This window comes from Arachis hypogaea, chromosome 7 (genome assembly GCF_003086295.3).
Source record: "Arachis hypogaea cultivar Tifrunner chromosome 7, arahy.Tifrunner.gnm2.J5K5, whole genome shotgun sequence".
Classification (NCBI taxonomy): domain Eukaryota; kingdom Viridiplantae; phylum Streptophyta; class Magnoliopsida; order Fabales; family Fabaceae; genus Arachis; species Arachis hypogaea.
Window position 1 is genome coordinate 65,573,795 of NC_092042.1, and position 27,610 is coordinate 65,601,404.

Sequence of the window (27,610 nt, forward strand, 5' to 3'; positions counted from 1 at the left end):
GAGAAATTCATCACCTAATATATATTGCAAATTAAACTTAAATACTATAGTGCAAGAATAAATGTAATGTTTCAATAATTAAAAATAATGTCCACCTTTTCATGAATCATGATATTATATATTTTTAATATTATTATTACAACTAAATAATATTAAAAAATAAAAATTGTTGAAAAAATAGGTGATATATAAATGACAAAAATAATATATAATTGATAAACACAATTAAATAAAAAGTTAAAACTTAAAGATATTGTAAGAATATTATATATTTTAGTGTTTTAGGAGTTCATCATCTAATATATAATGAGAAAATTATTTTGTAAACTAACTAAAATAAAAAACTTAGTCATCAATCAAAATTTTCAAATAATTGTACAAAACATTAGCAAAGATAAAGGAAAAGGAGTGAGAGACATAAGATATGTGAGAGGAAATAAAAAAAATATCTGAAATGAATGTTGATTTATATAATAAATATGAATAGAAGTGAGAATAAAAAGAGAGAATAAATTAAATTTTATTAAATAATTTATATCTTTAATGAAATAATATTACTACTAAAGGCATAGAGTAACCTACATAGAAATTAAGAGTAAAAAGAGAATATTTAAAAGTAAGGTTAAATATTACATAGGAAGAATAAAAAGTGATGTGAAGAAAAATTATAAAATGACAATTTCACTAAAATATTTATATAGTAATATTAAAAGTTATTTAATATGCCAAGAGTTTATTGTGTTATTACTTAATTTTTCTTTTTATATATTATAATAAATTAACAGATAGATAGATAGATAAATACGCAAATAGATTCTTACAAATAAAATTTATTTTTCAAATAAAATATGCCACATTAGAATTTAGATAATTGATATGAATTAAAATTTTTATATTTTTTTTGTAGAATTAGATAGTTTAGTATATGAAACTATGAGATTAATGTTAAATTGATTATATACTATTCTCTATGATATTATAAATGTAGTTCTAAAATAGATGTTTTTTCTATATTGTTGAAATGGATGACATGGTAATTTTATGTAAAACTTAAATCTTATATGTCATTCATTCACTATAATACTACTTTTGGGCTCTCCTTTAATATATTATAATTTATAATAGATATTAAAAGTGAGTAAAATGAGATCATAAAATAATTTTTATAATTCAATTACATCTAAAGTGAGTAAAATGAGATCATAAAATAATTTTTATAATTCAATTACATCTATTAAAGATAAAAGTATAAACATAAAAAACATAGAGTAACTAAAGGAAATAATTGTCAAGATAGTAAGATGGAAAAAAAAAATTCTAAGTCATAATACAAAGAAAAAAAGTAGGCTAGGCCACCTTAGAGAAAAATATAATGTGGCACAATAGAAAAATCATAGGTGTTTGAGATTGATTCTCAGACTATCTCAGTATCTTGGTTTCTCTTTTTATTTATTATAAATACATAAATTGATAAATAGATTGTTTTGGTTTTTTCTTTTATATATTATAAATATAGATGTTCATACGGATGGGATCGGAATTCACTTTCTCATATACCAACTTGTGTAAATTTTAGGAGTTAAATTCTTTGTTAACAGTGAATTTTCCTTTCTTTTCCCCTATTTTTATTTAAATTGCATTAGCTTGTAAGCAGTCTATATTGTTCAAATTATTGTGTCTACACAATCATGCCAAAACAACTCCTATCTTCTAAAATATTAAGCTGCCAAAATTGCATATATATTGAGAAGCTACGTGAATATGCAACCAGAAGAGATGATCACAAAGTTGTTGATGAACAGCAAGTAATGGTAGATGTTAAGAAATGGTATGAACTATGAATACAAGTAGTTCAATGAAGAATAATCCAAAATTTGAGTCCATAGTATTCTTTCAACAAGTTCATCCTCTGAATATGCATGCTGATTGTGAATGATCAAACGCATTGTGCTTCTTGCTTAGATGAAAATTAAGACTTTCCATTTAGGTAACTTAGAGCTTGTTCAATTCACTTAATGCTTCATAGGCTTCAGATGCACTTGAGGAATCACTGTCATATGCTAATGATGAGTCAATCACTTGTTGAGGAGATGTTGATGTTTGCAATGCTGATGCTGGTGGAAATGATTCTTTCGAGAATGAAGCTGTAAAAGATTGGCAATATTTCAATCATTAAACTTATCAACAAAGTAGAATTTTAACATGAAAATCATCTATGAAAACTTCTATCCCATTTTCATGCCCTGATCGAGCATACCGGAAAGTCCAAGTAGTAAAAAGAAAGAAAAAAAATATTAAATAGTAGGAAAAAGACATGAGAATAAAACCTTTGTGTCCTTTAGCTTGGAGCTTTTGAGTGTGTCGCTTAATAAGCTTTTTAGCTTTCACAATCGTAAGCTGCCTAGCAAATGTAGAAGCTTCAGCTTCATTTTCACTGACATCCGAACCCTGTGCCTCTTGTTCTCCTTCACCTTTCTTTGTCTTGTTCACAAATGCCTTTGCTTTTTTCTTTTGAGTGTGGAATAGACCTTTAATGGATGTTACAAATCCATCACCTGCTCCATCAGCTGGACGCGGAAAACCTGACTGGTCAGATTTTACTGCTGAATTGTCTTTGTCCCTTATCTCTGGACCACTAGCTGCACTGGGCTGAATTTGACCTTTGTCTTTAAATTTCTTAACCTGCATGACCCATTTACCAAAAGGCATAAAAATGTATTTAGTACACCATTTACCATTTTCTAACAATTACCATAAAATAAATCTAGACTTTTCTTAATAGGAATACACCATTTTAAATGGGATCACAAGAAAGAGTTTTGGCAATAGAATGTTTTCTGATGTTGCAATGGTTGGTGTGAATAACATAAATATCAAGAGTATATGGCTACTGAAGGGTGTTTGGTACGAGAATGATATCGCTTATGAAAATACAAAAACTACCCTCATCTCCATCCACCATTACTGTGCAGGTCACCTAACCCACCATGTCTACTACCAATTGTCAAGTATTCTTCTAAATATACTTGAAACATTACTGGAAACTTCATCCACCTATCAAATGTAAAACTCAGATAAATATTGAATAATTAATTAATAAGTTAATTATAAGTAAAAATGGTTTAGAATAAAAACTCGGACTCTTATTTTAAAGATTTTGGTTTAAGGTGGAGCCAACAGTTTAAAATTGCAAACGGACTCATGTTGGGCTCAAACCTATAATATATAAACCCTTCACTTAACCCATTTCAGCACACTCCCCCTTCATTAACTCAAATACATTCAGCACAAAGAAGGAAGAGAAGAAGATAGTGGTGCCCTAAATATTATTATTCAGCACTTCACTAAAATCCACATAACTTTCAAATTGTAGCTCTGATTGATGACCCATTTACGGCTACGCGTTCGTCTCAACTCCCTCTTCGATTCTATTTAAATATTGTGGTAAGGAACTTCGAAATCCTTGCTCCATTTTTCATTTCTCTTCAATTTCGCGTTTTGGGTTGAGGTGTTGAGAAAATTTTGATTTTTGATATTTAGGGGAGGTTCAATCTTGAGTTCTAATGGAGTTTCAATCCAAGGTTACGTGAGATGAGGTAAGGAATTTCAATCTCCCAAAATTTTCCACTATATGCGAAAACCTAGACTTGAACTATGAGGAATTTATGTGATTAGATGAATTATGAATTGTTTGGCTTGAATTTGGCACGGAGAAAATTTGCTTGGCGTGGGACCGGTATGGGATTGAGTTGAGGATCATCATTGGTGAGGATTTTAGTAGGGCTTGGACAAGTTGGAGTTGGAATTGCCGGAGAAAAGATTTTCCAAGGTTGAGACTGCCGTCAAAGAAGGTACTGGTTTTAGTTTTGGGTAGACATTATGTAAGGTTATGTGAAAATCTAAGTTAAATGCCCCTACGATATTGTTGAATATTGATGGATATTGTGTGAATGATTAATATTGATTGATGATTGAATGATAATATGTTGTGGTATGAAATTGAGAAATTGAGGTTTGATTAGCCATGTATATGTGTGTGATTGAATTTGGATGTTAGTTGTGCTTGGATTGCATAACATGGCTAATGATATGAAAAATTAGGCCGAAGGCCGTGATTGGGTGAAGTGCACCCTTATGGTAAGTTATGAGCCTCATTTAAAGTGTTGGAAAGGTAAAATTGTATTGTGGATTGTGATTGTGAATTGGTTTGGTTATAATTTTGAGTGAAAATTGATGAAAGATCGAAAATGGTTAATTGATGGGAATTTGATGGCTTTAGGCCTTGAATAGTTAGGACGAGACTTGAGAATTGATGATTTAGTATAGAGGGTGTTTGAAGGTTGGATTATGTTGGTTTTGAAATAAAATAAATTGAGAAATAACCAAAATGAGCATTATGTAGAATTTGGTAAAACAGAATTTTGACCAACTTTGACAGACCATAACTTGGTGTTCGGAGTTTGGAATTGAGTGAAACATATCTTAGAGCTTTAAAACCGTCCATGAACGGAAGAAAAACGATTTTTGTAGCAAAAATTATGAACACTTGAAAATTGGGGTTAAAAACTGAATTGTGCAGAGTTTGCAGAACTTGGGATAGTAGCAAGTTCCGCGCGTACGCATGCATGGTTCGTACACATGACCCTAGATTTTTGTGTATGCACAAATGTGAATTTTTGCGAAACCAGACTCAGGTTCCGTGCGTACGCATTAGGCATGCGTATGCACAACTACCCAGTTTTGGACAAAATGCTATTTTTGAACTATTTAATCTTCCCAATATGTTTATAACCCCCTTTAACCTCCATATGGAGTCGAATAACTAACTGATAAGCCTTGAATATACTAGGGAGTGATATGATAGATTAAATTGAACTATTCCTGGATAAACACTTAGTTAACTAAATGAAATATTGCGGGAATGGTGGTTTGTCCTGAGGCTAATTTCTTTTATATTGATTAAATATATGTGTAATACATTGTTGTTGGAAGATTAGGTGTTTTTTTTATATGGTGTTTTATTCAAATCGGACGGTCCGATTTGTTTAAAAAAAAGACTATACAAATCGGAGGGTCCGATCTGTTTGAAAAAAAAATAAACTACAAATCGGAGGGTCCGATTTGTATTTGATATTTTTTTATTTTTTAAAATAAAGATCGGACAGTCTGATTTCAGCATTAAATTTTTTTTATTTTCGAAATCACAAATCGGACCGTCTGATTTGTGATTGTTTGTTTAAAAAATAAAACAAATCGGAGGCACCGATTTGTAGCTCCCATAGCAATGTCAAACACTTCTCTTCTCACATCATCCTGAGATACACTCTTCTCTCTCACAAAAAAGAAAAAGCGTTGTCCTGACTGCGGTGAGGACGGTGATCACATTCTGCTCATGGAATAATGAGATTAAAGTAGCTAATAAATGAGTGGGGTTATGTTAGGTTGAATCTTCCAAGACCGGATGGAATTGTCAACTGGCTTAAGACATGATATTGATTTCTTGCCGGACAAGGACGGTGGTATCATCCCGCTTGCTAAGTGCGTAAACTACTGTGCGGGGATGGTGGTTGTATCCTGCCTGCGGTGAAAATGGTGGTGTTATCCACTCACGTGATAATGAAATTGGTAATTGATAAAAAATGGGGTTAATAAATCTAATAAGTTGTGAAATTGATTAAAGTTAATGATTATTGATTAATTGCCTGAGTAAGATGCAAGGGTTATTGTTTGTCCTACTTGCTTTGGGTTAAGTAGGGATGGTGGCCTTGTCCCCCCCCCCCCCACAATGAAGACGATGGTGTTATCCCGCTCATAAAAGAACGAAATTGAATATTTGATAAAGAGTTGGGGTTAATGAACTTAATAACTTGTGAAATTGCTAAAAGACATTGATATCGATTGATTGTGGCCTAAAGAGCTGGATTGGCCAGAACAGTGGTTTGTCCCACTTGCGTGGCAAAGTCTGGGTGTTATCCCGCTTGCGTGGCAAAGTTTGAGTGCTATCCCGCTTGTGTGTTTGAGAATTGAAAATCATTTTTGATTGGCAAGGATGGTAGTTTTATCCCGCTTGCGTATTGGTTTGGCACCGGCACCGGCATCAGGCAAGGACGGTGGTTGTATCTCGCTTGTTCGTGTTTGCTGTGTCGTTATGAGGATGGTGATTTTGTCCCACCCACGGTAAGGATGGTGGCGTTGTCTCGCTCACAAATTAGACAATTTGAGGATGAAAGATTCCCTCTTTTGATGTGATAGAAAAGTTGAGGATAAATGATTCCCTCTCTTGTATCATGACTGTGATGAGATTTGATGTTGAGCACGATCTCGTGAGGACGGCGATACGTAACTCTCACTTGAGATAATGTGCGTGAGGCTCAGTGAGGACGGCAATACGTAATCCCCACTTGAGACCTAAAAGTGGGTTTTCCATGAGGAGGGCGATATGTAACACTCATGGAGGGGACAAATCTCGAAGTGGAGATGACGATACGTAATGCCCAGTTGAATCAATGAGTACGGCTCAGCAAGGAGGGCGATACGTAACGCTCACTTGAGACTGGAAGAATGTGTTTTGTAGATGTAGAAAATTGGAAAGGCACTCTCCTTTGTATTAATTCTCCCACATCTCTCTCTGATTGCAAGGTGAAAAGGCACACTCCTTCATAATTTCTCCAGGAGAATGTAAAAAAGCACTCTCCTTTATTTATGTTCCTCCTGGGAATGTACAACTGAGAGACAATATCCAGATTAGCTAATGAGTGTGTCAGGTTCTGACAGTTTAACCAACATGTAAGCTCATAGCCCATGGAACAGGCATGTATAATGTGCATTTTTTGCTATTATTTGAGTGTGCATATTTGTTTGGTTTGCCTAACTGTATATTTCTGTTAATTACTAATTGAAATACTTGCCGTATTTGTTCTCTACTTGTGTTTGCTTTGTACTACATACTGTTTTTGTATGATTTCGCTGTTGAGACATGAGACTTGGGATTAATGATGATTATGACTATGGAAATGAATGAGATCAATGATAGTTTAGAAAATTTTAAGCATAGCGAATTAATCCCGTATTAATTAATGTTTGTGATTAAAATTATTGAAATGAATGCTGGACCAAACAATTGTGGTATTGGGATTTGGATAGTAATATATAAGAAATGGTTGAAAATAAAGGTGGATATGGAACTGAGATTTAGTAACTTAACCATGTTTGGATTAGAAAGAACTCTAGGCTTGAACCTTGTGGGTTTCGAGACTAGGATTAACTAGCGGGTTCATGTAGTTTTACATAGTCTCTATTTAGAATTATTACTCTACTAAGAACCTTCGGGTTCTCAACCATTGTCGAAATTGTCGATTTTTCAGATAACAGGACGTGACGCATCCTGCTAAGAGCGCGGGACTCGTTGCTGAAGTGAAGAAGACTTTAATTTTAAAGTTTATCCTGTACTTAGCATATTTCTCCACTGTTAAACATGTATTTGTATATTTTTCTCTTAGAGGTTTTATTTTGGAGAAATATGATGTAATTTGCACTCTTTCGATTTCTATTATGTTCTAGCCGGCCTTTTCTTTGTAAATCGAGACTTACTATTCATGTATCTAACTCTAGATTATATATATATATATATATATATATATATATATATATATATATATATATATATATATATATATATATATATTTTGTTGTTTTTGAACGCGAAGTTTTCTCGCTTTAACGTTTCGAGGGTGATAATGGTTGTCGCTTTGGTTTATCTTTCTTTCATAGGCTCCTAGTTAAACTATATTCCTTCAAATACTACATATGTTTCTTTGTTTTTAGGTGTCGCCACCTTTGACTTACGATTGCAGCGTGAGGCCTTGTGTGATAAGGTGTTATATCAAACGCTTTAAAAAGCACATGACCGAAAATCACGTTCCGAAGATCAAAACCAATTTTTCTACCAAACATGTTATCAAGATAGACTAAAAGAAGGAAAAAATCACCTGCATTCCAGTCACAGATTTCAGGACTCCCCAGATGACATGCTTCTTAACTCGTGAGAAGAGTCTTTGCCAACTCCCAACAAACTCTACCCGATGAAATTGATCCATTAGTAATCTCAGATCACTTACGGCGAATCTTGACCCTTCATATGTAACCGATAACTCAACCTACAAGAAAGAATGCAAGATAACAAGTGATCAGATGGAAGATGGCAAGTGACAACTTCTTTTCAAACCGCGTCCAACAACCACCAACCTGGCTAATCTTGATTTCATGAAACACCATCATCTTTTTTGGCTTCTTCTCGTCACTAGGCTTAGAACCTTTAGTTTTGCTTTTAGGTGCCTCATCCTCACTAGAGTCGGCCATTATTTCTTCCTTTGTATTTTTAGCTTTGGATGCCTACAAGCACGTTACCAAAGTCCTTATGACAAATCTACCATGCAAAAACATATAAACTTGGATAATAGGAAAAAACATGAGAAAAGAAGCTAAAACCTTCCTTAGTTACCCCAACGATGTAGATTAAATTAGCATTACCTACAATGTTGCATAGATATGGGCGTGGTACTTGTACTAGGTGTATGAGAATGAAAATTTTGCAGAAAAATAGGTATAAGTATGCGAGCATAACTCTAACAAAAAAGATAATTAAATCATAAATCAAGTATAGTTTGCAACATTTAATGTTTCATGAAGATTAATTTATATTTAGATATATTTTTTTCAATATAATATTTGATCAACAAGTATGCAAGTATCCATATTAGGTAGATACTAGTATCAATGGCCTTTAAGATACCCATATTTCAGACCCTAATTATATTAACATTATTACTTGAGAGACACGAACCGGACATTTTATTAAATAGTCACCTGAGTTGAATCGGCTTGGGCTGAGGATGAGGTATCACCTTTCTTTGCACGCCTTGCACCAGCTGTCGCTGAAACCTTCCAAACCTCCTGTACGGATAATCATTATTAACTGATGACAAACCATGAATTTTATTAATGTTGGTGAGATAAAGTTTGCAAGATCCTTAACTAACCTTTCGACGTTGAGAATCACGTTGTTCTTCTTCTGGAAAGAAATACCCCCACATCATTGTGTACATTGTCTCTGTTAAATGGATCTTAAGGGGGTAGATATCTACCTATAATGTAAAAGTAAACTAGAGTTAGTAAACAAACTGCAAGAGTCAAGTTCAACAAAATGTCTCATAAATAACAATTTTGATTGAAATGCTTTTGTACTCAATAGATTCTCAATTCTAGACACAACAAATGAATGGAATATTCTAGGGAATGCAAAAGTTATCAATTAGTCATTTCTTTACCAATAGCTATTAGAGCAATTCATATTGCAACAATTATTGTACGCTTCTCATCCCATCCCATCCCACCCTCCTCAACAAAAACGCCAAAGTGATGGAAATTACATCTGCATGAGAAAAAGCTTTTCCATGCAATAGCAAATGACAAGGAGAGATATGGGTGTACCTTTTTCTATGTTTCCTTCAAAGGAAAACCATCTTAAGCCTCTATTAGGAAAGATCAATGAAAATTTTAAAATTGTAGTTGATTTGCTAATAAGTTACTAAATCTATTAGGATTAGTTCCTAATAAGTTACTAAATCTATTTGCTACACATAAGTGAGTAGTTTAAAGCAAGAGATAATGATAAGTTAAGGAAAGTGAAGAATGATATTAGTTGGTTATAACTGATACAATGTACGAAACCAAACAATAAAATAAATGGTAAGTTACACTCACACTACTTAAAGCTTATCAAAATTACACACCACCCTCTATTTGACTAGTATACATTCACCTCCCCTTTATTGCATCATCAAATTGAAATTGCATTAAAAATAGGTTGAAAAAAAGTCACTTTTAACCCGACAATCTCTCTATGCATATAAAACTCATCGAGAAAGCAGAAGAATCACAAAAACTTTGTTTCTTTTAACATTATTATGAAGGGCATTTTTGTCATTCTAATTGAATAAAACAAAATAAAATAAAAAGAATATTTATACACATGTGACAAGCATGTGTATAAGGATCTGTTAGTTAAATTAACATCAAGGGATGTAAGTGTATTATTTGGTTGTGCAATTTGTGTAAAACAAGGGAGGTGAATGAATACTGGTCAATTTACCGTAGAAAATAAATCATTTAGGTTCAGGGTTGCCAAAGTACTTTTTCAACCGGTGCCCATAATGTATTTTGTTTCGTTTTGTTTGAGCTTTATCTTCAAATACAAGACATTGATTAAGGTAGGATCCATCACAAGGAGTTACAATAATTAAACTGGAACAAACTTGGATTCATTGAAAAGGAGAAATCAGGCAGCATAACTTTCATGTTGGTCATCTTAGCTAGTTCTCGAGGATTCTAGGCAAAATTTGCCGAAGAAAACTGGTAGCAATAATGTTACAAATCATGATATCTTTCCACTAATGGGACCATAACAGTTAGCAGAGTCCATTTGAGGTGGTTGCAATGTCTTTTGAAAGCTAATAAAAATTATAATTTTGCCAAAAAAAAAAGGGTGCAAAACAGTAGTTCCAGAACCACTTATCCAACAATTCTCTCCATTTGCAAGCTTGTGAATTCTCTATTTCAACAATTCTCTCCATGCCAGGATTCCTAAAACTTACCCAAGTGGGGTTAGCAGCGGACAGTTTTGCAGAATGCAGCATTAGAGTTTATTATTAGGATTTAACTCTTAGGGATACTCTCATTCTCTCATCTTTAAGTAATAGACTTGAACAAAATGATTAAAACAACATAGCAGTGATAGATGGATCGAAGACAGAAGCACGACAAGGTGATCATTGAGGCAGCAGATGCTAGAGGAGGCAGTGGATGTGTAGTGGAAACGACTGTGGATGAATAGTGTAGCAAACTTAGGGAAAAGAACAAAAATGTAGAAAATGCAAGAGATGAAAAGTGGTTGGATGGAGAAAATAAGACTAGGTTTGGAAAGAGGACAGCAAGGTCATATTTAAAACTCTTTGCTATGATTTAATTTTATCCTGATTCTTAACACATGTAAAGTACATTATCTTAGTAGGAATCTTCTAGACTCTCAATCATATGATGATAATGCTCAAGTGAGCATCTAATGAACTCATTATAAAGTCAACCAACAATGTTTGTGAAGTTTGCGATAAATCAACTTAGGATAGATAGTGGTGTATTTATTCCCTCCAGCTCCATATGGTATGTGTAAGAATAACTCGTAAGGCTTATCTTATGAAGACTTGTTAGAAAGAACATGACCGTGTAGTTTATAACTAGCCATAAACCATATTAACAGGCTCCTATGGGTTCAGGTAAAGGATTTATGATGTTCTAAGGTGTATTAAGTTATGTGTATATTCATATATGAAGTGTTCATCTATATTACTAGGACTTGATTGTGGATGATAGATGTTTTGGATGCTTCAAAACTGAATGCTTATATGTGGTTAATTTATAATGTTGTGATTTGTTGATGATGTGGAACCATTTATTGTGTTAGATATATTGATAACTAACAGAATTTATGACTCAAAAATAATTATGTTAAATCTGTTCATTTAATCTATCTCTAGTATTCTAAAACAAAAGAACCTGAAGGAATCACTTACCTGAAAAAGTTCAAAGGGAGCTTTTCCATCCTTTGGTTGTCCTTGTCTTGCATCAAGCCTAAGCATCACTTTTCTGGTGGAAGCAAACATACAATATCAACATTCGAAAATAAGGAAAACATGAAAAGTAAGGCATTGGAATTTTATTTGTTATTGTTTATACCTAAGTGGATTCTAAGAAAATATATAAAGATATTCCTTGAATTGCTTGTGTTAATTTGGAAGTTCATTAAGCCTTTATGTACAACTAGAAAATGATTGTAGTAATACTGTAATGTTTACTACAAATATATTACAATTATCTGTGCACATGAACTTATAGGTTAATGAGCACATTTTATTAATATCTATTTATGTTTCAAACTCTTAATCTAATTCTATAACATAGAATTCAAATGTTTCAATTGTTTAAAATGTTGAGGAAATGTTTACACAAGTACCAATTGTGAAGGTCAAGCAAACTTTAATGGCAAATCATTTTTCTATCATCATATTCACCTTTTTATACATATGTAGCTGGATATAATTACCAAGAATGTCCCCAAAAGTGAAAGTAACATATAAAAGATAACAAAAGAAGTATTCATTCTCTAGAGATCTTGGATTTGTGAAAATAGTTTTATCCAGGCTTAAGAGATGGTAAAGAAAATAGAAACATTAGAAAAATTATCAAATAAACATGTTGGAAAAGCTCTATTACATTGATTTTGAATTCTTTATTTTTTGTTATGATTTTTGCATTAGAAGTATGCCTTATATTCCTTACTTTCTCTAATTATGGCTCTTTATTCCAAGACAATACTTTTCAATTATTAAAAATTAAGTTATATCAAATGACTAAGATAATTACTGGAATGACAAAAGTAATACTGCAACAACTAAATTTTGCCCCAGTAAAATAGTATACCCTAGAAAGTTGTCTTGTAAGCACCAATAGGGACAAGAAAATTCCAGAGAAGAGTACATACTTTCCCCATTCAGACGGAGGATTCCAAGCTGCCAAAACTGTATCAGACTTGGCATTAGCCAGACAATTTCTGAAAACAAAGTATTTTGTTGTGAAATGAGAAATGCCCACATCCTTGAAATCCCGGTCAAAGTCGTAAATCTAAGTGGTTAGCAGAAAAAAGAAATCGAATTAGCATATTCTTGAAAATTCAGACAAAAAAAAAAAAAAGAATTTTGGAAGTTAGAAAACAAGGACATGAAAATAAGGGAAGATCTGTGTAAGTATACTACTGTCCCTTTCCCTCATAACAATCAAGAATAAGAAATTACAGTAGCTTAGGTTTTGTAGTCCACTTAAGGAAGTTGAATGAGAAAATTCAAATCTTTTTGCATTTAAAATTTCTTTAGTACATGTACATATAAAGCAAGACTTTAAGGATATGTTTAGAAGATTTTGATATAATGGGAAGGAGAAGACATTAACAGGATGGTAGAAAAACAAAGAAAAAGGAATGGATTTCCTTATTTGATTATGCAATAAAAAAATGGATGACTTCTTTCAACAGTTACATCCTCTTGTTCAACCCTCCCTTCCCCTCCATTGAGTTCCCAATTTGAAGGCTTAGAAAAATGAAACCGTTGAATGGAGAGGGACACATTGTCCCTTCTTGGCCATCCCACCACATTCACTAAAGTGTCTTGTAATCATAGTTCATTTAAATCTAGCCAGTTATACCACTTATCCCATTGCAACTCTTCTATTGTGTAAACTTATCTTGAAACTCATTAATTCCTCGTTATTTGATAGAATGCGGTTTCCACTTTGACCACATTCTATATATGGTGAGGTGATGAGTCTCCAAATGAGTACACACAAAATAAGTTGTTCTATCAATATTCTAGTTGACTTATCACCATAGGATGAAGAGTGTCTCTTCCTTTATTTTCACCCAATCTTATTATAATAAAGTGATGAGTGCAAATGAGCACACTAAAGAAGAGTCATTCAATCATTAACCTATTTCCATTTGATATTATGATAGAAGTTCATATTTCAAAAATATTTTTCAGTGAACAAACTAAATTATAGAATGAGACACATTAAAGCTTGCAGAAAAGAACTTACCAGGTCATTGATCTCAACTTCAGCAAAGGATTTACCATGAATAAGCATGCTCCAAACAACTTTATTAATTTGCAAAGATAAGTGCATGGCATGGGAGGGACTTTTGCTCTTTTTTTCCTTTTCCATTAGTTGCAATTGGGCAGCTTTTTGCAGAGCAACTCTTAGAGATGCATATGCTTCCTTCCTTGCTTTCTTTGCAACTACAAGTTCTTTTCTCAATTCTTGGATCTGCCAGCAGTATAGGACTAATTCGATTACAAATGAAAATTTGTTCTTCACAAAAATATGCACAAGTACATATGTTGTCAAGATTCAAATTATTATTCCCTATGATTGACAATATTTGTCACTTTAATCATATGTATACTAATAAAGAAATTCAAAATCAAGAATTGATTACAAAATTATATATCAAAATAACTTTATTTAAAAATTTATTTATTTATGATATTTTATTATTTGTTGTCTTCAACATTTTGTGGAGACTAAAGGTAAAAAATACTTAATAAATATTAAATTAAAACATTAGATTATCAAATATATTTAACAAAGAAAAATTCTTTAAAGTGATAATTACTATACGTATATACCATATGGAATAATAAGATCTGTAAAACAAATTTAGTGAATAGAAAAAGCCTAAATTTAATAAACAAACATTTATAATTAGAGTCGAGCTACCAGGTCACGGAATTCTATGGATTATTGATAAGATTTACTTACCAACAAAGGTATCCCACCATCTATCATCCAGCACTCATCTTCCTTTTCTAGACTCTGGTCACCAATATTGTCGCACCAAAGAGATAATTTCCCTATATCATCAATAAGCAACCTCTGTTTTCTCTCTACCACTTCAAGATTGATTTTTTCAAGTTCAACCTCTTCAATCCCATCAGGAACCACCTCATCTGCTGCTTCCTCTTCCACAATATCATCATCTTCAACAGAAAGTGACAGGCTACTCTTTTGAGGCCTAAATTGTGTACAATAATATACTCAATTTTTTTAAGAAACTTTTCATATAAATAGAAAATATCTTGAATTTTATTTAAAGGAAAAAGAGCATCAAAATATATATAATTACATAACTAATCTACCCAGGTTATGTATTATTAAATATCAAACCCATCAATAAGAAGCATATTTCACAAAAAATAACATAGTAAATGAACAATAGAGGAAATCAATATAAAAGTAAATTCAAAGAGGAATTTTGTAGTGTCCTCAAACATCGAGGACTGCAAAAAGAAAACATGACACAAATATGTAACAGGTGACGTAAAGTAACCCCAAAAAATAATAGTGATCCTAGCTACACAGCACATATAAGTTTCAACAACCAAATTTTATGGTACCGTTAAGTTTGACACAGTAATAAAAGATATAAACATACATCAGTATGTAAAGTAGGTAAACAGATAGAGAAACATCACATAGAATACTTTGAAAATTTGATACATCTTTTGATCAATAATTTGTATTTAAATACATTAATTCAAAAGTGAATTACCAATAATTTGGTGCATAGTTTTTTTTACTGTGGCAAGCAAAAAAAATTCTTATATGAAACTAGAGCATATTTAATGCATGCTCTAGGGATATTCAAACCATTTTATTTATAGTATCAAAAGTTATATAAAAAATAAGAATGAGTTCCTATGAATTAAATACAATAAGAATGAGTACCTAAAGCACAAACTAAACATGCTATAAGAGTATACAATATTTATTAAACATAGAAAGGATCAAAGAGTATAAAGGTAGAGAGAGATTCTTGCACACAAAAACATCCTTAGACATACTCACAATGAAAGTGGATTCTATTAACGTTATTCAAGGTTTTAAACACTCCCCCAAAACTTTTATGTGAGTAGCCCAATGATGATTGCTAAACATGTGTCCAGATAAGAAATTTTTTGACATAGAAATGGATCATACTTTGGAATGCGTGCAAAAAGAAGATTGCTTAGTACATCCATCATGACTTGAAATTGGCGAGATGTCATTATTGCTGTTATATTGTGAGAATTGAATTTAACCTCTTTCAAGGGCTTCACCTGCAGCAAGGATGCAAAACTTGTCAACAAATTATGGACATAATTTTTTTACTTGAATAAATACTATTTGACAACTATTATCCATCGAGGTTAATTTTTCTAGTTAAGTTCTTACACAATTCCTACATGAAAGCTTATTACAAGTTTGTTAGTTGGGTCACAAGCATATATGTCTTTATGCATGGAAGGGGAGTATTATAAGTCTCTTATTGTGCTAGGCTCACTCAATTCAATTGGATATCTTATTTGGGAAACAACACGAAATGAGACACTTGATTATGGAAGACAACATTTGATTGACAAGAATGTCATCGAGGAAGATTTAAGGGTTCCTTGAAGTGAACAAGCAAGGTACGAGTATATTGCATATGAATTCCAGTCCAGTTCAATTTAAATTATAGTGTTACATATGTATATATTTATACGAATTTAGATCCTCTAAATTTTGAATTTTTACTTTAGACGATAAAGTGTGATCTCTCACCTTGAATGATTTCTTTTTCATATTTTCTCTTGGTTCCACTTATAAAATAAATGGTGAGAGATCACACTTTACTCTCTAAAGTGAAATTCAAAATTTAGAGGATCAAAATCCCATTTTATCTTGCAAGAATTATTAAAAGATGCATGATATACATACGATCAATTCTAAGATATATGTACACGTTACCAGAGTAAAGGCCTAATTTGGTCAATTAAGTTGCAAGCCTGTTTCGTTTCGGTCCATAAAATTTCAAAAAAAAAAAAATTCATTTATGCCATGTGGTGTGCATGCCACATGGCACACTAATGTGTCAATTAATACGACAAGTCAAAAAAATTGTAATGGTTACCTAATGATTACCCGTTTATAATAAATTAACTTATGAAATGTAACCTAAGGAACTATAACCCTTGAAATTTCAGGTATTTAATATCTAGGTGGGGAAAAAGGTACCTTGAGTTCGTTTGTACATCCTTTGTGCCTGGTGTATTGAAAGTACATATCGCAAGGCATAAAAACTCTCTCAAGAAGAGCACCTGTACGCATTACTTTTGGAGAACCTCTAAGAATTTTTGGAAGCCATTGTACTCCAGCACCAAGATCAACATCTGTTGGCGCAACATGGGCCTGCACATGCTCCAACATAACAGACATCTCCGTTCTTTTCCAAGCAATTTCAGGTACAACAGTAGGCAGTTCTTTAGTGCTAAGTTGTTGCTCAATCATTTCCTGACCAACTTGAAGGACCGATTGAAATGATTGGGCCAAGACACGACCACTAACAGCAGCAAGTAAAAATCTACCCTGAAAAGTTATGATACGAATTAGTCTTCTAGGATTGATTTCCCTATTCTTCTATATTTTCTTCTATATTTCAGGATTTGTTTATTCATTTCTTCAGTAGTTTAGGAATAGGATAATAGATATTATAAAAAAGGCTTATGGGATGTAATATACAATATAATGTACTGTCTACAAAATATACTAATCAACTTTGATATTAATCATCTTTACTCTTTTTTTTTCTTCATTTGCTACCTACAATTTATAATCTTAACATGGTCTATTGGTCATCCTCAATGACTTATATATCCACTATTCTATAGTAAAGTTTCTTATAATTTAGAAATCTTTTATTGTTCCTCCATTGGTATTCTTTGATACTTATCTTGAATATATCTTTCTTATCACTCATATTGCAATGGAAAGAATGATTTCTTCCAAAAGCTTTTACTAGGTATAAGCACATTAATGATTTCATACTTTAACACATCCCTTGAAAAAAAGAAAACAACCTGTGGGCTAAAAGCTTGGATTCTTTTTAATGAAAAATTGAATATATTACACGAACCAAATCCAAATAGATCTTAAAATAACAAAAAAGCAGCGTTGGCTGCTACTTCTAAAAGATCTTTCGAAATAATAAAAAAAAAAGAGAAAATATATATCGTTTTAATATCAGTTAAGGTTTCTAGTCATGGGAATGAATTTTCCTCAGGCAAACCTATTTTTGCCATTTAACTCAATTCAAAATGCATAAATAATTGAGACTTACATTTGCATCCTCTGAGTGCAGATTAAATTGTGGCTCAATAACATTCACCATGAAATGTCGAGTCCCTTCTGTTGAATCTTCTGTATTTTCCTTTTTTGCTGGAAATAAATGAATTAGTGAAATAACATAATTACTCAAGCAAATGGTGATCAGCAATATATATATATACTTACCAGATGTCAAGTTGTCCACCTTAGTAAAATCTGGTGGATTTGGAAGTGATCCAGAAGTCTCAGTTGTTTGAAAAGAGGAAGAGTCTGATATATTACTAGCGGGAGGGCATTTAGAAATCTCATCTTGACGGTTTTCTTGAACTCTATCATCCCTATTAGTTTTATTTCCAATCGAAGCATCATGATGGGTTTCAGCTTCTGATTCTTTACTGCTTTCAACTACTCCAACTGCATCTTGCTGGGTTTTTGCTCCATTATTTTGTTGGTTTTCAGCCCCCTGATCTTGTTGGTTTGCATTAGTACTCACATCATGTTGTTTGGTTTTCTCAAGAAGCTTTCTCTGCGCATACTGTCGAGATGGAGAAGGTTTGGAAGGTGCAGCAGCTTTAGCTAGACAAGCAATCCAGGAGCAAACAGCATCTCTGTTTTCAATGTTCCATAAAATCTTAAGGCAATACACAAACACACGACGACAATTGTCATCTATTATCACACTGTAACCATCGTCATCGCTTGGGTCAGACTGCTCATGCTCATCACTTTCAATTCTTTTTTCAGGTTGACCCCGAACATTGGTTGGCTGAACATATTTTTTTCCTGCTTCTTGCCAGGCTAGTAATCTAGCAGGATCAATCTTTGGAGACTGCCTCCTTATAATGAAGTAATCACAAGATAATATGAACCCGTCATCATTATTCTTTTGTACGACAATGTCACCTTCTTTAGAGTTAGCTTTGTCCTTAGATGCAGCTGAAGGTTGAGAAGTTTTTGGTATTATGTTTAGTAATTTAGCAATGCTAGTAGAGTTTTCTTTATCTATAAAAGCTTTGGGCATGTGTAAGTCGACACCTTCATAAACAATTGACAGAAGGTCACGAAAGCTTTCAAAATTATACTTCTGCCTACCCCTACTAAAACATACTTCAAACTTCATCTTATTCATCGTGAGGGTTAGTCCTTTAGCCAGATCATCGTCGTGGAAAGGGATGTTCTTTATGCAAGTTGGTGTGGAATCTATACGGATCATAAATTCAGTCATCACTTTATCCATTGCAAGATTACCAGATCTAAGAATCCTTGGAACTCCAAAACGAGGGAAACGAGAGAACAAACGTAACTTATGTGGAGGGAAGTACATCACATTACCAAATTTGACAAGCCATGCAAGATCATGAGCACCAAGTTTGATAATTGTGTAAGCAGGTGAAACATTATGAGAAGGACGAGTATCTGTTCCAGCCATTGAGGATGAGGATTGTTTCTCAAACGAAGGAAGAAAGGAGCTGAAATATATGTCCATCCAAAGGGACCAATTGGTGGATCTAAATGGGTCAAATACTTTCTCCCGAGTCTTTCCCTCAGCTGGAAGTGCAAATAAGAAATGATTCATGGGGTCCCCAGAGTCACAATCCCAATCCATTCTAACATCAAGAATAAAGAATGGAGCTTCCAAAAATGCACCAGACACACCTGCTGGAATTTCAGAACCTTGCTTACTTGCCAAGTTTTCCAAACTGCTCACTAGAACCTTGAAATCTTTGGCAGAAGCACAAATTTTACCATCTGACTGATGAATTTCCATAGAGCTTGTTACAATTTCAAGTTTATCAAGCTTTTCATAAGGATTTGAAGTTGCCAAAAGATGAAATTTTGTTTCAGATAATGTTAAAGAGACTTTTCCGTGGATATAGTTTCTCATGTCATCCCACCACGGTAAACTCTTCTCTTTTTTTGGTGGCAAAATAAGTGGACCAGGTTTTATGACACTTAGATTAGCCCTTCGCATTACTACTGTGAAAGCATAACTAATATCAGCGAAAACGGGTTCATAACCCACACCAAATGACACTTCACCCTTTTGAAAATGTATTGGCAAATTTAAATATGACTTCATTGGTGGAGTAGTACCAGTAAGTGATCGAAGCATGGAAACCTTTCTCCATTTTCCAACATAAACATCCTGAAGCATTTGAGGTTGAAAGAAGGTTGCCTAGTTGAAACAATAGAAACATGATCAGATTGAATATCAAGTAGACAATCTCCCAACTGAAAATCATATTGAGTTAAAGTGGTAGTATACTTATTTCTTTTCAGTTGCAAGTAATATGAAACAATATTTTATTTTCATATTTATTACATAATTAGGATCCTTTATCATGGATCCTTCTTCCAAAAGTTTACGAAAGAACAAGAACAGGTTTTATATCTAACATGCCCACTCATTTAAGTCCTATAAGTTTGAAGTGCAAATCATGCACAAATATGTCGTATATTCTGTAGTATTTTAAATTTTATTTAAAAGTTTCAAATAAAAAGTTACACTATAAAATATTGGCAGCTAAACATATCAATTTATTAGCAAATTTGTACTAATTTTTGTGAGGGTTCAATTGAGCACTAATGGTTATGTGGACAAAAAGACAATGGTTAAACTAGCTAGTATCTTGTTTTTTTAGTTAATTAATTATTTTTTCATATTTCATAACCATTATTATTCCAACAAGACATAATTTCTTTATAACTAAATATCAAGCTCCAATATTTATCCCTATATAATTCATTTATCAATTATCAATTATACAATTTCTAAGATTAAAAATGTGCCATTAAATATTGACACTTTTATATTTCAAGTTGGTGTTCTCTTGCTCTACATTATTTTGTCTGAGGCTCCAAAAAATAGAGACTACTACTATTTTTCCATAACTGTCAATTGGCCTCATTAGTGATCCCTAATGTAATTAAGGAAGTGCATTCTACAATAGCAATAGCATGATATTTAAAGTTCATATCTAGATAGAATTCCAAGTTAATAAGCTAAAGGTAAATAAATACTCAAACTTTTTGTCAATTAAGAGTATGTTGTTTGTAATTTTGAGTGTCTATTTAATCGCAACCATAATAATATCACAAAAAAAGGAATGCTAGATAAAGAGATTATTTGCGAAGGAAAAGGAAAGTAGCTAATGAATATAGTGAACACTATAATGAAAAAGAGTAAACATAAAAACGATATACTAAAATGGAACAATTTTCAAATATTATTACAAGTTTATATGGTTTTGATAAAGTTTGAATATAAATTATTTATCTTTGTTTTTCCTATTGTTGCTTCTTTTATTTATCATAAATAAATAGTATTTTTAATTTAGTTATGTAGTCATTTACTTCTAAGTATTCTAACTATATTTTTGAAATTATTTTTATATCTACTTGTGAGATATACAGATCCCCCAATCACATTTTATTTTGAAGGATGAGAATGTTATGAACTGAATTTTGGACCATTTATTATAGAAGTTCCAATTTGTAAAACACCATAAGCTAGTAGTTGAAATAGCATTAAAAGAACCTATTAAACCTTAACTTGATGGTAAAAATATGAAATCAACTTAATGAAAAAGATATAAAGAATGATGAAACAAATCAGGATTGTCAATATTACCTGCTGAGCTAAGACAACGCTGCCTTCACATCTGCCAGAACTTCCAGAGAAAAGAGGATATGTGTAATCACGAATCTGGGCGACAAGAGAAGCAGTGCGTAAGACAATGTTTGCTCCAAACATTCGCGAAAATGGTATATTATGTTTAAGAATGATAGGATCAAGCTTCTTTAGAAGTTCAATCATCCCATCTTCTCCACCATCAATTTTTGTCAAGGTTACATCTAAGTCTGATGCAGATAACGTCAAAAGAGAAATCCTTGAAGCACTTGGTTTGAAACCAACTTGAAAGCCAGCATCTTTATAAGCACCTGAACCTTCTGATAACACTAGGCTCTGACATGCCTGATAATATTGTTGGAATGATTGTTTATAAATTTCTTCCCTCATAGAATTAATAGTTGAAGAGTCACTTGCATTAACTTCAATATCATTACCATCAACATTCTTTCCTTGAGAAGAATTAACAGTAGTAGTATCATCATTATTAGATTTCGACCCTTGATTGGCCTTTGATACAAATTCATCTAGGAAGTTCATCCGAACAGCTAGCTCACCCACTTCCCTTTTTAGCAGATGATAATGTTCATCGAGCCATCCTTGGATAGGTTCTTCCTCAATATCAAAAGTTAGCTTGCGTATGAAAAGCTTTAGGCATCCAAACTTTACCCCTGAACTAGGTTTCTTGACTTTAGAACTCTCTTTCTTCACAGGGAAAATTATACTAGTCTTAGCAGCAATTATCAGCTTCAAAGCTCTCAACATATCCTCAAGAGCGTCATCAATAGCTCGAAGTTGCAGTCTATATGGCATACAAATTTGGATATCAAGTCCTTGAATTACCCAATCCAAGGTTGGGCCAATAGATGAACTAATAGATTTACTAGGAATTCGTGAAATTTGCATTCGACTACTCTTGATGATTCTAGCCCCATTAAAACCAAACATAAGTCCTTCGAGGAGCACTCCTATGCGAGCATTCTCAGAGAAAATTGATTGCACCTTAACTGTTGCTTCAACTCCATCTCCCAACCCAGCAGATATATTTAGCATTTCTACATCAACTGCAAAAATTTGTTCTTTCTTCTTCTTCTTCTCAACATGTCTTGGTTCTGGTATTGGAGCATCTTTAGCTTTAGACAAATCTTCAACATTCTCATTACCTTGCTCCTGAAGCTTGCTATTATGCATTACAGATTTCAATCGAAGAACAAAATCCATCAGTGATATTTGTAAATCAGGCTCCCACCTCACAGTAATGTCAGTAACACTAAAAAGTGACCTGGTACTATTCTCTTTAACGCCACCTGAGCGTTGTAGAAACTTGGCATTCTGCATATCAAATAAAGCCACCTTTGTCACTGGCCTATCATTTTCCTCTATGTATTCCTCATAATTGGATCGAGTCCTTTCAAGTTCTATTTGAGTGGATTGCTTTTCCTTATTTAAACACAACTTTGTATGAACAATTTCAAGAGAGATAGAGTACTTAAGCTTTGGGTATTCACTATTGGACATTACGCTTGCAGTGCGCAGGGTACCATCAGCTGATTCGGTTATTACAATCCTACCACCTTGTGAACCATAATTGACTCGCTTGGGATCTGGAATAACTGCATTTTCCAATTCGGTCTCCCCAAATATATACAGTGAACATTGTTCCAGATTGCATTTCACCAATTTAGCTCCCTTTCCAGACGGAGGTTTTGGTGGAGGAGGCTTTGTGATCTGAGTTGATTTCTTCTTTGAAGCAGATAAGCTTTTTAATAATGCTTGCAAGGGCATTGCTACTGCTATTAATGGTTCTACACGCTTTACAGATACAACAACTCGCACATTATTTATAGTAACTGATAAACTTTGCATACCCTTAGAACTGTCTTCTTCGGAGGATTTTGTGTCCATTTTGTCCCAGTCCAAACTAACCTTTGTAATTTGCATAATGGAGCCAGAGTTTGTTTCCATGCCAAGAAAGCTTTCTTCCAGGCACTTTTTATATTCATCATCCAAGCTAAGATTTATTTCACCAAGTTCAAAGTGTACAGTAGTCCCCATATGTGAAATGTTGTTTGCAACTAGATGTGATGATTGTAAGCAACCCTAGATTTTGAAAATAGTAAATGGATGCTTGCCAATGAATGTTTTGACAAAATCTTTAAGCTAACAAATATGGCTAAAACATATTAAAAGATAACTTCATCCAAAACAGCATATCTTGAATAAACATTAGTGGAGATTTAAGGAGCTAAATAAATGTAAAAAAAAAATCAAACACAAACCACCGAGTAACTTAATTTCCTACAATAAAAATTATCAACTAATGCCCTTTAAAGAACACTAAAATCCAGCAACAGAAAATGATCCTTTGGAGCTTGAAAATGTAGAGAAATACATGAAAAGGAAAACAACAACTGCAATAAGCTCACAATAATAGAAAATGATCCTTTGGCTATATCGTGTTATGTTGAATAAGCCCTTGCTTGTTGGAGTAAATAAACTAGAAACACTATTTATATAGTTATTATTAGAAAATATATACATATGCACGCATACTTTCATGATTAAGTATACTTGTCTATCTAAGACTTCATGTTTCTAATGCCACACATTAAACACATGCTCAATAAACTTAGATTCATGAATTGTTCTCAACAAAACTCAAATTATATCTGTGTACCCGATGCATGAATTGTTCTCAATAATACTTGATCCGAATCTTTTTTATTTCTTAAACAAGTCATTAAATTCAGGACTGACCAACGCACCCAAGACATCCAAAAAGTCATATTTGAAATGAAATTGGTTGTTAATTACAAAATGTGAGCAATCTAATAATTTTCAAGATAATGTTTCAACATTTAAAAAGTTTCTATTTTATGAAATAGTGATAACCATGTTCATAAGCACTCACATTGTACGCCGGAGATCCGGCCATATCAGAAAGCATTATTGTCACCTCAGGAACTGACACCGTACATTTCCACTTGATAGCCATTTTATCAGTAGATTTTGGTTTTGGTTTTGGTTTTGGTTTTACAACAGAAGAATCTTCTTGAAGAACCATTCTTTTCTTCGTGGACAAATGGAGAAGCAACCAATGCCTTAACCTGTTAGTTAGGATATTGCATTGAAAACCTTCGAGACTAATTTCAATTTCAGCTCTAATAGGTGACAATGACTGAAAAAAAAAAAAACAAAAGAACCAAATTGAAGGATCAGTGTACCCAAAAACTACAAAGAATCGTAAATCTACAATATATAATATACATTGAACAACACCACAACACATAGAACCCAAAAGGGAAAAGTTGCAAGAATTAGATTACACATGTACTTTTGTTTACAAATAGAACAATAATATGTATTATTAAAAAGGAAAGGGTATTCAAAGATATGAAGGATGAATGATCCTAGTTAAAAAAATTAGCAAAACAAGAACCTATAGAAAGAAAGACACACAAAAAACAACCAGAAAAATAAATATCCCCCTAAAGTGATCATGCTCCATGATTTGGAATCACATATTTTATAGTTTCCTTATTAGAATGCTTTTCATTAAAACCAAGAGAGTTATGCTCCAGTCAAATACCCCCATTTTTTGTCTTTCTTCCTTCTAAGAAAACCAATGAGGCTAGTCAGCAAGAACTAGTCTGTACTTTATGGCAATAGAGTAGTTAAATGCAAAATATGAAATCTTTTGATAAAGTTAGAATCCTCTAAGTAAAAATGAGGTGAGAGGATTTATAAACCTCACAATCTTTTTTTTTGTGTGTTATAAAGTTTAAATAAGCTCTTGTCTGTTACTATTAAACATAAGTTATAATTCATAAAAGACTAAAATATGCTAATTTCAAAGCAGTTAGTGGATGGTTATAAAATAAACATAGTAGATCGATCAAAACTTGAATAAACATAATGGAAATTAAGTAGTAGTACTTTCGTGATAATTAGTTTATTCATTTTGATTTGTAATTAATTATGTACATATATAAATTTTAAAAGGTAAGGATCTGTTTACTCTCACTGTAAATTTTGTTTAGTTATACAGTAAAATAACTTTTAGTGTTGGATTATACATCAATAAAGTGGTAAGATGAAAATTAAATAGCTTCCAAATTTTATAAAATTTTAAATTGATCTATGTGGTGAAATATCTTAACTTAAATATTAGATTGATAAAACTCACAATTCTTGGAAAAAAACAGAACAAAAGTTATTTAATGGTACAAGTTAACAAGACTTGCACTTAATGTAATTGTAAGCTAATCCTGACCCTTGGTAAAATATGCTTATGGAAATTATAATGTTTTTCATTCAATTTAGAGAGACTAATAGATACTTACTGAAGGCAATCCATGTGAATAGATCAACTTTTCTAATCTTGTAACATTCAAATATTAGATTTCTATCACATTAATCCATAACCATAACTAATATGGTAAAAATATTATTTACATGAATAATGTGATAATTGTTTTCAATTAATTTAGGGCCAATTTTATGACTAACATTGTTGGAAGACTAATATGGTGAACAAAATTTTATTAGGGACTAAACTATGGTTTTGTTATGAAGTATATTTCATACCAAAAGGACTATATTGAATCCTACCGTTAATGGGAGAGCCATTTTAGTCGATGACCTATAAGTACTTTTGTAGATGTTCAAAGAGCCTAGAAGCATACTCTCACCTTGGTAGGAATTTCATGTGCTTCTACTTAATAGATTGATTAAACACAAAAAAGTACCATTTTTGCAAGCACAGAAGATGCTTATGTGGAGTGCAAATTACTTGCCTGTACTGGAACATACACAAAAAATATTAGATCCAACTTGGATATCTCCAACATTGAAGAACCAGCTTCTCTAAGTAGCTGTAGTATCAATCGTACAAAAGAAAACTGTTAGCCAGAAACAAGATGAAAAGAGAAAAATCATATCACAAGAACTTTAATAATTAATAAACATACTCCATACATGAATTTCACTAAACACCAGTTGGACATCAACTTGTGTGATCTCGCCAACATCCTCAATGGATCGAAATTTGTTGATGTTCAGTTGGATACTCGTGATACTATTTTCAACTAAAATACCATGTTCCCGATGGGTAAATTTTACATCCACTTTTGGCAGGTTGAAGCTGACCTATCAATGACATTATAATTCAATAATTGACATTAAAATTATTTTAAGAACCGCTATATATAATTTTTTAAAACAAAAAATGATAGATGGTAAAGCAAACAAGTGCTTTTACTTTCAAGGGGGTCTAAAATTGCCAAATTAAATTAACGAAATAAACAAAAGCAAGATACCAAGGCATGAGTTATTAGGTAAAGGTATGCACATGCCTTTATATTTAAACACATCCCAATTGCACAAGCTTATTAGGCATGAAGTACCAAAGGCCAAGAACTATCTTCCCTAGTTTAGATATTTAACTTTTATTTAGAAGAACTAGGGGAACAAGAACCCAACTCAGGACAACTTAATCATAAAGGCTCTAATATCTTGGCCAAGATTTATTTTGAGTAGCTTGCAAGAATTCACATTTTTCCCTAAGCAAAATCAGTGTTTAAAAAGGAAATGTCTCTTGGTTTGGGGGAAATTAGACAACCATAAAAATTAGAGTTATCCACAGCATGGCAACTAATAAAGAATGTATTCACATTGTCTATGTATAATGTCTTTTAAAGTTTTTGAATCAAGATTGATCACGAAATGGCCTCAAACATAGAAAAATTTGACTTAATTTGCCTAAAGAAGACACTTATAGATGGATAGAAGAAGTATAATGTTTGAGCAAGTTGTCAAAAGGCCAAAAAAAAATTACCCATGCAATTCAACATAAAAGAAGGGCAAAAAACAGAAAAGAAAATCGAAGTCTATGGAATTGTTTGTCATAAACAAGAAAACTTTTTAATGAGAAAAAACGGTTAGGAGTTTAATAGTTCATTTATTCTACTATTTGGAACGACAAAAACAAGAAGGGAAGAACCAAAGAAAAGGCGCAAATTCCATAAAATAGTTACACCCGCATTCAGGCTTATATGTGAGTAGATAGAATAGAAAAAAAAAAAACCATACTAAGAGTCAAGCCAAAGAACCTAAGAGAGACAATGTTCAGCATTTTCAAAAATACAGAGCCAACACAATACAACTAGGAAAAAAATGTTTAGTTAGAAGAAG

The 27,610-nt window shown here is 32.6% G+C and overlaps 1 protein-coding gene and 1 long non-coding RNA gene across 8 annotated transcripts in view; one reads left to right on the forward strand and one right to left on the reverse strand.

The window, feature by feature from the left end:
- Positions 1 to 1,708: 1,708 nt before the first annotated feature.
- Positions 1,709 to 27,610, reverse strand: part of LOC112703277 (protein SABRE) — a 30,942-nt gene continuing 5,040 nt past the window's right edge. For 4 of the 7 annotated variants that reach the window (XM_025754660.3, XM_029288004.2, XM_025754663.2 and 1 more), the window contains 18 exons: positions 26,396 to 26,566; positions 26,215 to 26,292; positions 24,330 to 24,596; positions 21,419 to 23,518; positions 17,974 to 19,963; positions 17,801 to 17,898; positions 16,699 to 17,049; positions 15,643 to 15,761; positions 14,425 to 14,677; positions 13,702 to 13,929; positions 12,596 to 12,735; positions 11,628 to 11,700; positions 9,039 to 9,143; positions 8,866 to 8,952; positions 8,245 to 8,391; positions 7,989 to 8,156; positions 2,328 to 2,682; positions 1,709 to 2,144 (listed from right to left, as the gene is read on the reverse strand). In XM_025754660.3, coding sequence (XP_025610445.1) covers positions 1,993 to 2,144; positions 2,328 to 2,682; positions 7,989 to 8,156; positions 8,245 to 8,391; positions 8,866 to 8,952; positions 9,039 to 9,143; positions 11,628 to 11,700; positions 12,596 to 12,735; positions 13,702 to 13,929; positions 14,425 to 14,677; positions 15,643 to 15,761; positions 16,699 to 17,049; positions 17,801 to 17,898; positions 17,974 to 19,963; positions 21,419 to 23,518; positions 24,330 to 24,596; positions 26,215 to 26,292; positions 26,396 to 26,566 — 6,882 coding nt within the window. In that variant the 3' untranslated portion in view covers positions 1,709 to 1,992. Of the gene's footprint in view, positions 2,145 to 2,327; positions 2,683 to 7,988; positions 8,157 to 8,244; positions 8,392 to 8,865; positions 8,953 to 9,038; positions 9,144 to 11,627; positions 11,701 to 12,534; positions 12,736 to 13,701; positions 13,930 to 14,424; positions 14,678 to 15,642; positions 15,762 to 16,698; positions 17,050 to 17,800; positions 17,899 to 17,973; positions 19,964 to 21,418; positions 23,519 to 24,329; positions 24,597 to 26,214; positions 26,293 to 26,395; positions 26,567 to 27,610 lie in introns of those variants that run through there. The other 3 variants (XR_003154538.3, XR_011864076.1, XM_025754664.3) reach the window with 3 other exon arrangements.
- Positions 3,254 to 7,579, forward strand: LOC112703278 (uncharacterized). The gene is made up of 4 exons (XR_003154539.3): positions 3,254 to 3,444; positions 3,541 to 3,596; positions 3,676 to 3,851; positions 7,365 to 7,579. It is a non-coding gene; the product is annotated as an uncharacterized lncRNA (long non-coding RNA).